The sequence below is a fragment of the Melitaea cinxia genome, chromosome 3, assembly GCF_905220565.1.
Source record: "Melitaea cinxia chromosome 3, ilMelCinx1.1, whole genome shotgun sequence".
Taxonomy (NCBI): Eukaryota; Metazoa; Arthropoda; class Insecta; order Lepidoptera; family Nymphalidae; genus Melitaea; species Melitaea cinxia.
The window spans coordinates 10052654-10066506 of NC_059396.1; the positions used below are offsets into that span (position 1 = coordinate 10052654).

The window sequence follows — 13853 nt, forward strand, 5'->3', positions numbered from 1 at the left end:
ATAACAATATATTCGACAGTCGATATCCACAAACTGATTGGTTATCTGAAGGCTCATCATATCAAGGATCAAATGTGAATACTTATGGTTTATCAAGGCGACCAGATTTGTCGTTACCACAATCAAACCCTTCACCACCACCCCCTCGGCCACCAACAAGTTTTGGTCAAAACTTCGCCGTATACGATCCAGTAACACGACAACGAACAACCGCTTTTGATCGCAACTGCACAGCTCCTGGTTGTTGTGTTCCTAAATGTTTGGCCGAAAAGGGAAGCAGAGTAAGTATTCGTCGTGTATTTTTATATTTCTCTAACGTACGTCTATTTAAAGCGAATAATTAAAGTCTATATTTATAGGTGTCATGTTTAATGTTTTTGTGTTAATTTAAATTTATTTGTTAAATAGCTATTTCGTTGCTTTAGACAAAATACCTTATAGACAACAGGGTTTTCGAATTGTGTATGTAAAATAGAACCAGAATAGATTTATTTCCTTGTTTATCTACACAAGTAGATTTCGCCACAAGCTTTTATATCATATATATTGTGTTACGACTTTTTATGTTCATAGTAAAAGTTTATTTTATTCTTTTTAGCGCATTCAAAAAAAGCTTGTTTTTTAAAATATTTTAATTTTTAAGTTATTTTTTTCTTTTTAGTTATCGCTAGACAGTTTTCTTAGTTTGCTATTGTCAGCAAATACTTTCATTTGATACTCGTAATTTAGAAAAGCATAAAAAACTTAGTCCGCCATCTTAAGAAGTCTGCCGTATTGGATTTACAGTAACGTCACTTTATTTTTCGAATTACTCTCAGCAAGCCCTTTCATTTGAAATCCATATTTCAGGGAATTTGAAATCCATATTCATTAACTGAGGTAGGGCACAGCAGGAATTTCCTGCTCAAAATACGGAGCAGCCCGACTGGGGTAGTACCTCGACCTTACAGAAGATCACAGCAAAATAATACTGTTTTCAAGCAGTATTGTGTTCCTGTTGGTGAGTAAGGTGACCAGAGCTCCTGGGGGGATTGGGGATTGGGTCGGCAACGCGCTTGCGATGCTTCTGGTGTTGCAGGTGTCTATAGGCTACGGTAATCGCTTACCATCAGGTGAGCCGTAAGCTTGTTTGCCGACCTAGTGACATATAAAAAAAAAAAAAAAAAAAAAAAAAAAGGAATGCATTAAAAACTTAGTTCGACATCTTTAAAAGTCCAAAAAATTAAATAAATTAATAAATGCTTCAGAAAAAGAGATATGATGGACTTACAGGACTACAAGGGCCCAGAGGACCTAAAGGAGAAGATGTTTTCTTAATACCACATAAATTTTATGTATATGGAATTTAAAGTGACGTTACTTCATGTTTCGAGCTATTCTCAGCATGCCCTTTCGTTTCATTCCAATATTGTAGAAGTTCTTTAGAAATAACTAGTCCGCTATCTTGGGTATAGCCGTCATTTTGGATTTAGAATTATCATCCAAACTAAACATGATTGCAAAATTTCGGCTCAATCGGTTAAAGATTCCACCCAACATACATACATACATACACTTACATACATTACAAGTTAAATAAAAGCTTTTAAAAATAAATAAAATTTAAGTGAAGAATATCAAGGTTAACAAGGCGTTAACGCCAAAAAGAGTCAATTTTTGAAAATTTTATTAGTCTAACACTAACTACATGTATGATTAAGATAAGTTACGGAATGATTGGCCGACTAAGATAGTACTTTACATCTCAGTACATTATTATTTGAAAGAAAATGATTAAAATGAACCAAGTATCCATTAAATGACTGGTTTAATAAATTCTAAGCAAGTAAAGCCATCTACCTATATAAATATTGTAAAAAAAATATATTTGTTACTGTACCGATTCTAATAAATGTTTAAATGATCAGATAGTTACATTACTTAGTAATGACGTACCCTATAATAATTATTCAATGACTAATAGATACGGTGTAGTAAGCAACCATTCTTATAAAGATAAATACACTAAGTATACGGTAACGACGATTGGCGTTAAGAAGCCTACATAAAAACGTATATTTACATATATTCTATCGCATTTTATTATCTACAGTAAGGATATAAACAAATATAATTATCTCCGTGTTCTTTTAATTCTTTAGGGTTTCCCAGGTGCACCTGGACCCCCAGGCTCAAGAGGTCTTCCCGGTCACGAAGGGGCTGAAGGTCCACAAGGTCCAAAAGGTCAAAAAGGACAAGTAGGCCCTCAAGGACCACGGGGACCTAAAGGTGATCGAGGGAAGCCTGGTGAACAAGGTTTTCCTGGTTTAGCGGGTCCTCCGGGACCGCAAGGTGAGACAGGTGCCCCCGGTATTCCTGGACGAGATGGTTGTAACGGTACAGATGTAAGTGTAAATTTACATATTAAGATCCTTCCTTCCGCACAATAAATAAGACAAAAAGAATAAATATTGTTACTATTTTGTTCTAGGGTGAACCTGGTGTAATGGGTCCGAAAGGTATACAAGGGCCTCGTGGATTACCAGGTTCTAAAGGTGAAAAAGGTGACAAAGGAGAACCGGCTCATATTGGACGCTATCCAAAAGGACAGAAAGGTGAACCGGGAGCGGATGGTATGCAAGGACCTCCTGGACCGGTTGGTCCCACAGGGCCTACAGGATTACCTGGTCCAAGGGGAGATACTGGACCAATGGTAAGAATACTTTTTACATTATGCCTATTAAAAAATTTGAAAGTAATTAGGTATTCAAAGAATATTTTCCATATTAGGTGTTTTTTTATAAGTTGTAAGTTTTACTTACAACTTATAAAAAAAATCTCTCGTACATCGTCTCTTACTGTAAAGCTTAATAGAAGTTGTTGGGACTTATTGTTATGTTTGAAGAAAAATACAAACTTCTATTAGGGACTAGATTTGCCAGGTCGTTCCCCTATTTGGTAAATAAATATATATATTTGTATTATTTTTATTTTTCAAGAATATAAAAAAGCATATTTTGTTTTATGTTAGGGCTTGCCTGGGTTTAAAGGTGATAAAGGTGCTAAAGGTTCTAAGGGACAATCTATACAAGGTGATAAAGGTGATAGAGGAGATAGAGGTGACAAAGGACTAAGTTGTCCTGCAGTAACCTTACCTTCAATAGATAATAAAGGCGCTATAAAAGGAGTACAAGGAGATATGGGACCCAAGGGAGAAAAGGGTGAACCAGGTAGAATGGGAGAAAAAGGTGATCTGGGACCTATGGGTGAACCAGGTCTTCCTGGACAAATGGGTATTAAAGGAGAGAAGGGTATAAGGGGTAACCCAGGAGAAAGAGTAAGTATCAAATTTTATTTATATGGCTAATATGTTGAATGTAATTATTTAACATGGTTTAAATTTTATAAATTTTTTATTGTTGCCAATTAAGTTAACAAAAGAAATTTTACTAATATTCTTTCAATATTTATTTTAAAAGGGTCGAGATGGCATGTATGGTGCCCCTGGGCCGCTTGGACAAAAAGGTGACAGAGGTTATGATGGTTTAGCTGGTCTTCCTGGCAGACCAGGTGCTAAAGGGGAACCTGGCAAAGATGGAGCACCAGGACCAAGAGGATTAAAAGGTGTGCCTGGGCCACCTGGTGGTCGAACAGGTTCTCGTGGACCACCTGGACCAGTAGGTCCTAGAGGATATACTGGACCTGCTGGTCCACCTGGCACTGATGGCAGACCTGGGGAGTTGGGAGCACCAGGTCCAATGGGTCCACGTGGTGGTCCGGGTGAACCTGGTAATCCAGGTATTGAAGGCCAGCCAGGTCATAAAGGAGAAAAAGGTGAACCTGGTCTCAACGGTTTGCCAGGAGAATTAGGACCAAGAGGATATGATGGGCCTACAGGACCACAAGGGCCCAGAGGACCTAAAGGAGAAGATGGTTTCTCAATACCTGTGAGTTTGAACTTTTTTTAATTCCACCTATAACATCTCACTGCTGGGAATAAGCCTTTATCTCCATATTAGAGAAGGCTCGGAGCCTAACTTACTAAGGTGCTCCACTATGGGTTGGCTGAAGTTGGTGTATTAACGAAGAATTTTATGTATATTACTAGTTCTATACATTACTTTCGTCGATAATTTTCGCTTCAGCCTGTAATATTTCACTCCTGGGCATAGGCCTCTTTCCTCATGCAGGAGAAGGATCAGAGCTTAATCCACCACGCTGCTCCAATGCGGGTTGACGAATATATGTTCCCTCCTATGAGTAACGATCGCTATCAGGTGTGCATGATAACAACCGGGACCGACGGCTTAACGTGCTCTCCGAGGCACGGTGGGGAGACTGCACAAGCACCTAGCCCACGGCAAACACCTGTATGGCCAATACAAATGTTTGTCATGTGCGGGGATCGAACCTGCAACCGCCAACGCAACAGGCATAATCCATGGCTGTGACGGTTGCGCCAACGCGGCGTCTATATATATATATATATATATATATATATATATATTAATAATAACCTAACTAATATATTTTTCAAATTTAATTTCACCTCTCAAAATGTAAAACAACAATTAAATATAGTTCTCTTTGCAAACAAACATAAGGAATGGGTGTACATACTTGAATTTTAACCATTATTTCTTTTATATGAGTAGAATTTTAAATAACACAAGTTTCGCGTGCATAGCTTAGTTACTAATTTATTCCTGATTGATGAATCAGCCTGTTACTTATTTAATATATTATTTTTAGGGTCTCAAGGGAAGTAGCGGTCAACCAGGTTACCCAGGAGACAAAGGTCAAAAAGGCGAAAAAGGATATCCAGGCTTACGTGGTGTTCCCGGTAATTCTACTTTAGGCACGCCAGGTAGCCCAGGTGAAATGGGTCCTCCAGGGGAAAAGGGCGAAAAGGGTACTCCAGGATTTAACGGCCTGCCCGGCAGTCCTGGTCAGAAAGGAGATATAGGAGGTCGTTGCAATGATTGTAGGCCTGGTGGTCCAGGTCCTAAAGGTGATCGTGGCTTAGATGGACTCCCTGGACAACGTGGAGACAGGGGACCGATGGGTCCAGTAGGATTACCAGGAGAAAGAGGATCTGATGGTATGAATGGTGCACCTGGATCCGCTGGAGCGCCGGTATGTGTCAAAACATCTAGACTGTAATAGAATTATTCTGTTATACACAGCAAAAATATTAATCTTTAATAACATATACGTCTACGATATTTATTAATAACGTACCTTACTCTATTGTAAGGTATAAAATATAGTTAAAGTCTGTCAGTCAGTCATAATTAAACACCCACGCTTAAGATTGCAGGCTGATCGAGAAAAAACACATTTTAGAATTCAATAATATTTAAATTAAATTTGAAAACACTGTTATTTTGTCTTCAATTTTACCGTTTTACATTTAAGGGTGAACGTGGTGACGAAGGACCTATGGGTTCACCGGGAGAAAACGGCGCGGATGCTATTATACCTTCTAATCTAGTTAAAGGCCCACCAGGAGAACGAGGTCCTCCAGGTGAAAAAGGTGCAATGGGTCCTAAAGGCGACAGAGGTGTAGACGGGCTACCAGGAGACAGAGGTCTTAGTGGTATGCCAGGTCAGAAAGGCGATCAAGGTAGAATGGGACCACCTGGAATTGATGGAATACCCGGATCCGATGGATCACCAGGATTGCCAGGATCAAATGGTTTATCAATTAAAGGTGAAAAGGGTTCATTTGGAGATCAAGGACAAAAGGGAGATAAAGGCTTTTCAGGAAAAGCAGGAGAAAAGGGTGAACCAGGTCAATGTCCTATTGAATTAAAAGTTCTAACAAAAGGCGAAAAGGGATCTCCTGGAGCACCAGGTCCACAGGGGCCTTTAGGTAATCATTATTTCCTCTGTTATATGTATAACATTCTTATTATATAGTAGCTAACTTGGTATACGGCTAACAGTAATAAATATTAAAAAAAAGCGAACTCTTGAAACCTAGACGAGCAAACTGTCAGATGCAAGCTGCGAGAAGAAAAAAAAAAACAAAAAAAACTTATATTACACGCATTTCAAATGATGAAGTGAAGTTTAAGTGTTCGTTAACTTTCTGTAGATTTCTTATTTTAATTGTTAATTAATAATTATAATAAATAAAATTTTCTTAAAGAGCCTTTTATAAAATAAAACTTAACGCATATATTAAATATTTTGACGGTAATTTTAATTTTTTTTTGTAGTGCGTTTCGTAACGAAGCTTCTATTCATTTGCAATTACTTAAACAACTTTTTTTTCTATAAAATACTTACTACGAGTAATCCTGTAGGAATATTTTTTTAGAAATAAAAAAATTACGTAATAAAATAATTCCATTTTGAGTTTTTTCATAATTTATTACTTAATTGTGAGCTGAATTACCAATAGAAACTAATAATATACAAAAACTTTACACAGGTATGCCCGGTGAAAAAGGTGATAGAGGTCTGGCAGGACGAACTGGAGACAAAGGTGAAAAAGGTATACAAGGCCGACCTGGAGCAGTTGGTGCTCGTGGTTTCCCTGGTCTTAAAGGTGACAAAGGAGAGCTCGGTGCAATAGGATTCCCTGGCACACCAGGAGATACTGGACCCAGAGGATACCCCGGTATACCAGGCTCAAAAGGAGATAAAGGTGAAGTAGGGCCTTCTATGCCAGGACCTCCTGGTCTCCCCGGCTTAAAAGGAGATAAGGGAGATCAAGGTCTCATAGGTATAGCAGGAAAACCAGGTAATGACGGCCCTCCTGGACCGATTGGCTTACAAGGTGAAAAAGGAGATTTAGGTTTTGCAGGACGTCCCGGTCTTCCTGGAGCACCAGGGTTAAAAGGTGATCCTGGTCCTATTGGGCCACCGGGAATACCAGGAATTCCAGGAACCCCAGGAAGAGATGGACCAAAGGGACAACAAGGCTACCCAGGTTTACCTGGAAAACCCGGTGTAATTGGATTACCAGGTCAAAAAGGTGAAATAGGAATGCAAGGACCAGATGGGCCAAAAGGTTTTCCTGGACCTCGTGGTCACCCAGGATTACGAGGTATAACAGGTGTTGATGGAAACCCAGGAGAAAAAGGAGACAAAGGAGAAATGGGTTTCGCAGGTATACCTGGCGAAAGAGGTCTTGATGGACAACCTGGACCAATTGGTAGTCCCGGCATTAAGGGTGATCAAGGGTATCAAGGACCACCAGGAATTCCTGGGCGACCCGGCAATCCAGGAGAAAAAGGAGATACAGGTCGGCCAGGGCTCACTGGACCAAAAGGTGAACCAGGTCTGGCATCAGAGAAAGGAGATAAAGGAGAACAGGGACTGCCTGGAATAAGAGGTGCAGATGGGAGACCAGGCCTAAATGGAGAAAAAGGAGATAAAGGAGAAAGTGGTTTACCTGGTATTGGAATTCCCGGTCCACAAGGCGAAAAAGGAGATGTGGGTCAACCTGGTATAGACGGATTCCCAGGTGAAAACGGAGCTAAAGGCGATCGAGGTCTACCTGGCTCAATGGGTATAAAAGGTGATAGAGGATTGACAGGAGAGACAGGGCGACCAGGCGTGCCAGGCATGGATGGGGCACCGGGCCCACAAGGTGACATTGGATTGCCTGGAATTGACGGAGAAAAAGGAGACAAAGGAGAAAGAGGTTTTCCTGGACGTGACGGCCTTGATGGGGTTAAAGGCGAGCGAGGTTTAATGGGTCCACCAGGCATAAAAGGATCAATAGGTTTTGTAGGACTTAAGGGGGATCGAGGATTACCTGGTCCATCCATAAATATAAAAGGTGAAAAAGGAGATATCGGTCCACCCGGTATCGCTGGTGCTAAAGGACAAAAAGGTGAAAGAGGTTTAGAAGGACTTCAAGGTATTCAAGGAGCAAAAGGCGATCGTGGATTTACAGGCCTTAAGGGCGAAATGGGAAGAACAGGATTGTTCGGTGAAAAGGGTAATTATGATTTCTTTTACATTGTATATACTAAAAATAATAATTGTCATTTGTAAATCTTTTTTACGATTGTATGTGGAAGCAAGACTCCTACATGGGTCTGCCTAGCACTGTGTACACACAAATCACTAAAATTTATTTTAATATTCTAGGTGATAGAGGTCCATCAGGTCCTTCAGGTATTCCTGGCCTTACAATAAAGGGAGAAAAAGGACTTCCTGGATTGCCAGGCAAACATGGAAGAGTTGGTTTACCAGGTGCGACAGGTGAAAAAGGAGAACAAGGCTTGCCCGGTCTACCAGGTCAGACTGGACGACCTGGAACACCTGGTCTTCCAGGACCAATAGGAGAAAAAGGCGATCAAGGTCGAGAAGGTGTAGCAGGGCCACCTGGTTTAGACGGAATTCCCGGTTTACCGGGACCTCCAGGTATCCCTGGCGACAGAGGGCAAAAGGGTGACAAAGGAGCGATAGGTTTTGGCGTACCGGGTGTTAAAGGAGATAAAGGACTTCCAGGAATCCCTGGTTTACAAGGAGAAAAGGGTGATAAAGGTGAACGTGGATTTGACGGAGCTATTGGTGAAACTGGACCTAAAGGTAATCAAGGTGAAAAAGGTGACCGCGGTTTCCCAGGTAGGCCTGGTTTACCAGGATTTATAGGTGAAAAGGGTGACAAAGGTGAAGCTGCAGCTATTGTATATGGTGCTAAAGGAGAACAAGGACTTCCAGGACTGCCAGGACAAGATGGCCTTCCAGGGATTGACGGGCCACCAGGTCCACCAGGACTGGACGGTAGCCCAGGACTGAAAGGAGATAAGGGTTATCCAGGGCCTAGAGGACCTATAGGTCCAGTCGGTCCACGAGGCTTAACTGGACTTCAGGGCGAGAGGGGTGATATAGGTCGAACAGGAGCACCAGGTTCACCAGGAGCTCCTGGTGCACCGTGTACTAATACTGACTATTTAACAGGAATACTTTTAGTTCGTCATAGTCAAACTGAAATAATACCTCAATGTGAACCAGGCCATGTCAAACTATGGGACGGATATTCGTTGCTTTATATTGACGGAAACGAAAAAGCTCATAACCAAGATTTGGGACACGCTGGGTCTTGTATTAGAAAATTCAGTACTATGCCATTCCTATTTTGTGATCTTAATGATGTATGTAATTACGCTAGTAGAAATGATCGGAGTTATTGGTTATCAACAAATCAACCCATACCTATGATGCCCGTGGAAAGCAATGAAATTTCTAGATATATTTCAAGATGTGTGGTTTGTGAAGTACCTGCCAATGTTATAGCTGTACACAGTCAAACATTGGATATACCAAACTGTCCTGGAGGATGGAGTACGTTATGGATCGGTTACAGTTTTGTTATGGTAAGTTAAATTATTTTATCAGCTTTAGCTCAATAATAGTAGATACGTGTGTATCATTTTTTTTTTATCATGGTAACTTAAGAAATAGTCGTCTTGCCTTTGTCTAGTGACTATTATCCAAATTAATCATTTAACGACTTAGTTAAAAGTCAAAACATGCTTAACACTCATTTATTTACTTACAGCATACTGGTGCTGGAGGACAAGGCGGTGGTCAAGAACTAGCCAGTCCCGGTTCTTGTCTTGAAGACTTCCGTGCTACGCCTTTTATAGAATGTAATGGAGAAGGTGGTACATGTCATCACTTTGCCAACAAACTCAGTTTCTGGCTAACACCTATTGAAGACAATAAACAATTCTCTATGCCAGAACGCGAAACGCTCAAAAACGGACGACTCCTACAAAGAGTGGCAAGATGTGCGGTTTGCATTAAAAATACTACACAGTATCGAACCCAATATTAATATTTGCTTTCCTAAAATACTTTTAAAAGTAGTTAGTATAAAAAAAAACTAAAATTTCCTATATAATAGCTACAGGAAACAAACAATTTGTCAAATCATTCAAAATAATAACTGTACACCAAAGCATTGTAAGCTTAAGAATTAAAAGTTAAGTATATACTATTTAATGTATCGTATCTTTATTTCCTTTAACAAAAAATTATAAATTTATTCACGATGAAGAGATTTAATATAAAGAAATTATTTAAATCTGAATATAAAATGAAATAAACGTATTGTCGCTAGTCATGCAACACTTTCAACATTAAATGCCTTCACTTTCAACAATAGTTCTCTATACAGGTAACAAAACAAGATGCATCTATAACACTGGATTGTTTTTTGCCTCTTGAATATAGAATAAATATATATATTTATTATTCTTAACTACGCAAAATATTTTTACTATTCAGAAAATTAAATTAAGCACTAAAAATATACAAATATTGAAATCGATAGACATATTTAAATAAGTATAACTTGTATATTCACATTTTTAGTAGAATTCAATAAAACATCAGTGTTAACACTGCCATTGTAGATAGATTAGACGCTATAGTTGTTTTAAGTTGAGATTTTAATAAATAATTTAAAAAATGAAAATAGTTTAATTAAATATAACCCATACGTTCTCAGCTTAGGGGTCGTTTGTTAATCACGCGAGGGTCGTAGAGGGGTGAGGGATTGTTTCGAAAAAATCACGAAATAACATAAGGTTGTATGTAATAAGACATCATGTGTATTTATTTTTCATTGAACGCGCGATTTATAAACCAAAAAACATAATCAACCAACACTAAGACCTTGATGTCTATGGAAATTTGTAACACGATTCTTAATTTTTCAAAATTTAACCAGTTTATACCTTATTTTAAAAATAATATTCTAAAAATTTCAATATTCTTTGTACGAAGAATAATACACGCGATGCTTAGGTATAGAGGTGGGTAGTCTAAAACCCCACCACATATCACCAAGGATGGGTTAAGAAGTTGCTAAAAGACATCACGTGATTAATGGACGATCCTTTAGGGTAATATTAAAAAATATATCTAGCTATTATTTTTCCAATAGAAAAAGGTACCACCTACTAAAATATCTATACAAATAAATAAAATTGGAGTGTCTGTTTGTAATATTGAAATAACAGCTTTTACTAAATGCATATGGATGTATACACGGTACATATACCAAAATAACATTTTTTACAATTTTTGTCTGTCTGTTTGTCTGTCTGTCTATCTGTCTGTCTGTTTGTTCGCTAATCTCTGCAACGGCTGGACCGATGATGGGACTTTAACTGGCAGATAGCTGATGTAATAAGGAGTAACTTAGGCAACTTTTATTTTTGAAGTTTATTTATTTTATACGTCTGCGAACTGAGTAATGCCTTTTATTAATATTATATCATAAATATTGAATACCGACTGTTCCAGCGGGGATCGAACCCGCACTTTCGACTCCCCGTGTCGGCGCTCTTAGCCAATTAAGCTGGAACTATTTACTCGTCCGGTCTATGGGTCCAGTCTATGCGGGATATGATATTAAAAATGTTTATAATTTCCTCATGTATGGGTATTAGACCAAAAATAACACAAACAAAACTGACTTTTTGTTAAATTCCACGCGGACGAAGTCGCGGGAACAGCTAGTTTGTAAATTAAAACTACAATTAGTTTTACATTGTTATCTTTGTAAAAGAAAAAATAATCAGAATATATTTGATTGATTTAAGAAATAAGCTGTTGTCAAATTTTCACATTTTCACAGCTTGACGATATCCTTTGCAGTATAGTGTTTAAATATGCTTAAAATAATTTATAAATTCAGACTTACAGACTCACATTATCAGACCATACTCAGAAACAGATACTATGTAATTGTATGCTGCTGGTTGGGTACGGCAGTAAAGAATATAGCCACTCTCTCTCTTCCCGTGGGTGTCGTAAGTGGCGACTAAGGTATAAAACCGTACCACTATCACCTTGAAACTTAAAAAGCCGACCGATGGCGGGATAACCATCCATCTACTGGCTTTCAAATACACAGGCTGAAGACGGGCAGCAGCGTCTTCGGTGCGACAAAGCCAGCCCTGCGGTCACCAACCCGCCTGCCCGGCGTGGTGACTATGGGTAACACACATGAGTTCACGTCATTTTTGTCGCGAACTTGTGGCGGCCTATGTCCAGCAGTGGACCGCGATAGGCTGAAGTGATGGTGATGAGTGACTTGTATCTGTGTTGATAGATGTAGCTTGACATACCTACCTCAACTCACAAGTTTTTTATCCATATATTATTTCCTATCTTTCAACGATCGTTATCCCATTTTAGTATCTAGGTATTTTTTTTAATATCTACAATACAAATATTAATGATTTTTCTACATAAACCTACCTATAACATAATAATAATTAAAAAAAATATTTGGAAAATTTTGAATTACATTATTTAAAACGATAGCGATCACCATTCAACCCGTGATATCGCACTGCTGCGCAGGCCTCTTTCTTCGTGTAGAAGAAGGATTGGAACTTAATTCACCACGCTGATCCACTGCCGATTGGCGGATATATTTCATATATGAGTTACTATGAGTAATGATCGCATCAGTTGTATATGACAACGACAAGGATCGACAGCTTAAAATGCTCTTTGAGGCATGGCGGGGAGATCAACAAGGACAGATATTCAAATCGGAAACAAATATTTGAATACATACAAATACCCATCCCGAGCGGGAAACGAATACGCATCCCGTCGTCGTTTAGGCGCCTACACGGTACATGTACCACTACATGAATATTTATAATGCTATTTGTCGAGGATACGTAAAATATGTACGGTTTGCTTTCAAAAAAATATCCTACTTTCTCGCCCCCTTTTGATATTTTTAGCCAAAAAATATTGTTTTTAGTTTTTAGTGTTTATACTAATTTTGATTACTTTTTTAAATGAACTATGAAGTACAAATATAAACCCCGTACCTACGGTAATTGTTTTACAATGTGTAATCGAAATGTTGATCGTGATTTGATAATCTAGACTAACTATTCAAGTATACAAAAAAAAAAAAAACTTTGAGCCGTATCACAATATATTTCTTTTTCGGTTAGAGCTAAATAGATACTATTGGGAAACAGAATAACCCGAGTAGAAATTTTTTCGTCTTCCTTAGAAGGCCCGGACCAGGCATGCCTGATCAGGACTAGATAAGGCATGTAACGCAGATGATTGGTCTGGACCTGATCAGGATGAGATGAGATTTCCTGATCTGAACCCGATCAGGAAATCTCATCTCATCCTGATCAGCCGATTCGGTCCGGTCCTTTTAAAAAGCATGGATGTATATTCTTGAAAAAAATTTTTAACAAACAAAAAAGCGAATTGATATTATAAATATGTTACTTAACATAATTATTATGATATTTATGTCCGTTTATTATTTCCAATGTATTATTTATTTATGTTTTTACTTTAAATATTAATTATTTTTATTTATTTTTATGTTATTAATTAATTAATTATTATTCATTAAATTTCATTTATTAACTTCTATTAATTAACTACTAATTAACTATTCCTATTACTTACGACTGCTCCACTATGTAGAAATGGACTCCCTGCTAGACTGTCCTGATAACTGTATTTAACTAAGTGCGCTTAAAAACATTTGTTAGTGTTCTGGCGAACGTTAAATTAATACTAAGTGGACTGTATATATATCTCTGGTTTATTAGCCGTTCCGGGAACAAAAATGTGAATGCAACAAATATTAAATAGATAGTCTTAGGCGTAGAAACAAAGGGTCGCTGACGTGTAGTGGGTCGAGCCACCGCTGTCCTCGCTCCGATCCGATGGTGGGGCTGTCCCTCCGTCCCTCGCCGCGCACCGAGCCCGTGGTATTGCGTTAGTCCGCAACAACATTAATAGCGTGATTCAGGCTCAGTTCGCGTAATTTCTTTCAGGCTATCCTGATCTGGACCGTATCGGGTCCTGATCCAGTATGCCTTACCATACTTAATTATATT

The 13853-nt window shown here is 38.6% G+C and overlaps 1 protein-coding gene across 1 annotated transcript; it reads left to right on the forward strand.

Annotated features, from left to right (window-relative positions):
• Positions 1 to 11: 11 nt before the first annotated feature.
• LOC123669776 (collagen alpha-1(IV) chain) lies at positions 12 to 9951 on the forward strand (the record flags this gene model as incomplete). The annotated part of the gene is made up of 10 exons (XM_045603367.1): positions 12 to 281; positions 2142 to 2384; positions 2471 to 2692; positions 3011 to 3316; positions 3459 to 3926; positions 4732 to 5115; positions 5398 to 5854; positions 6419 to 7936; positions 8089 to 9320; positions 9506 to 9951. Coding segments are annotated over 10 exons (5379 nt in total), but the record flags the coding sequence as incomplete, so codon positions are not given.
• Between the last annotated feature and the right edge of the window lie 3902 nt (positions 9952 to 13853).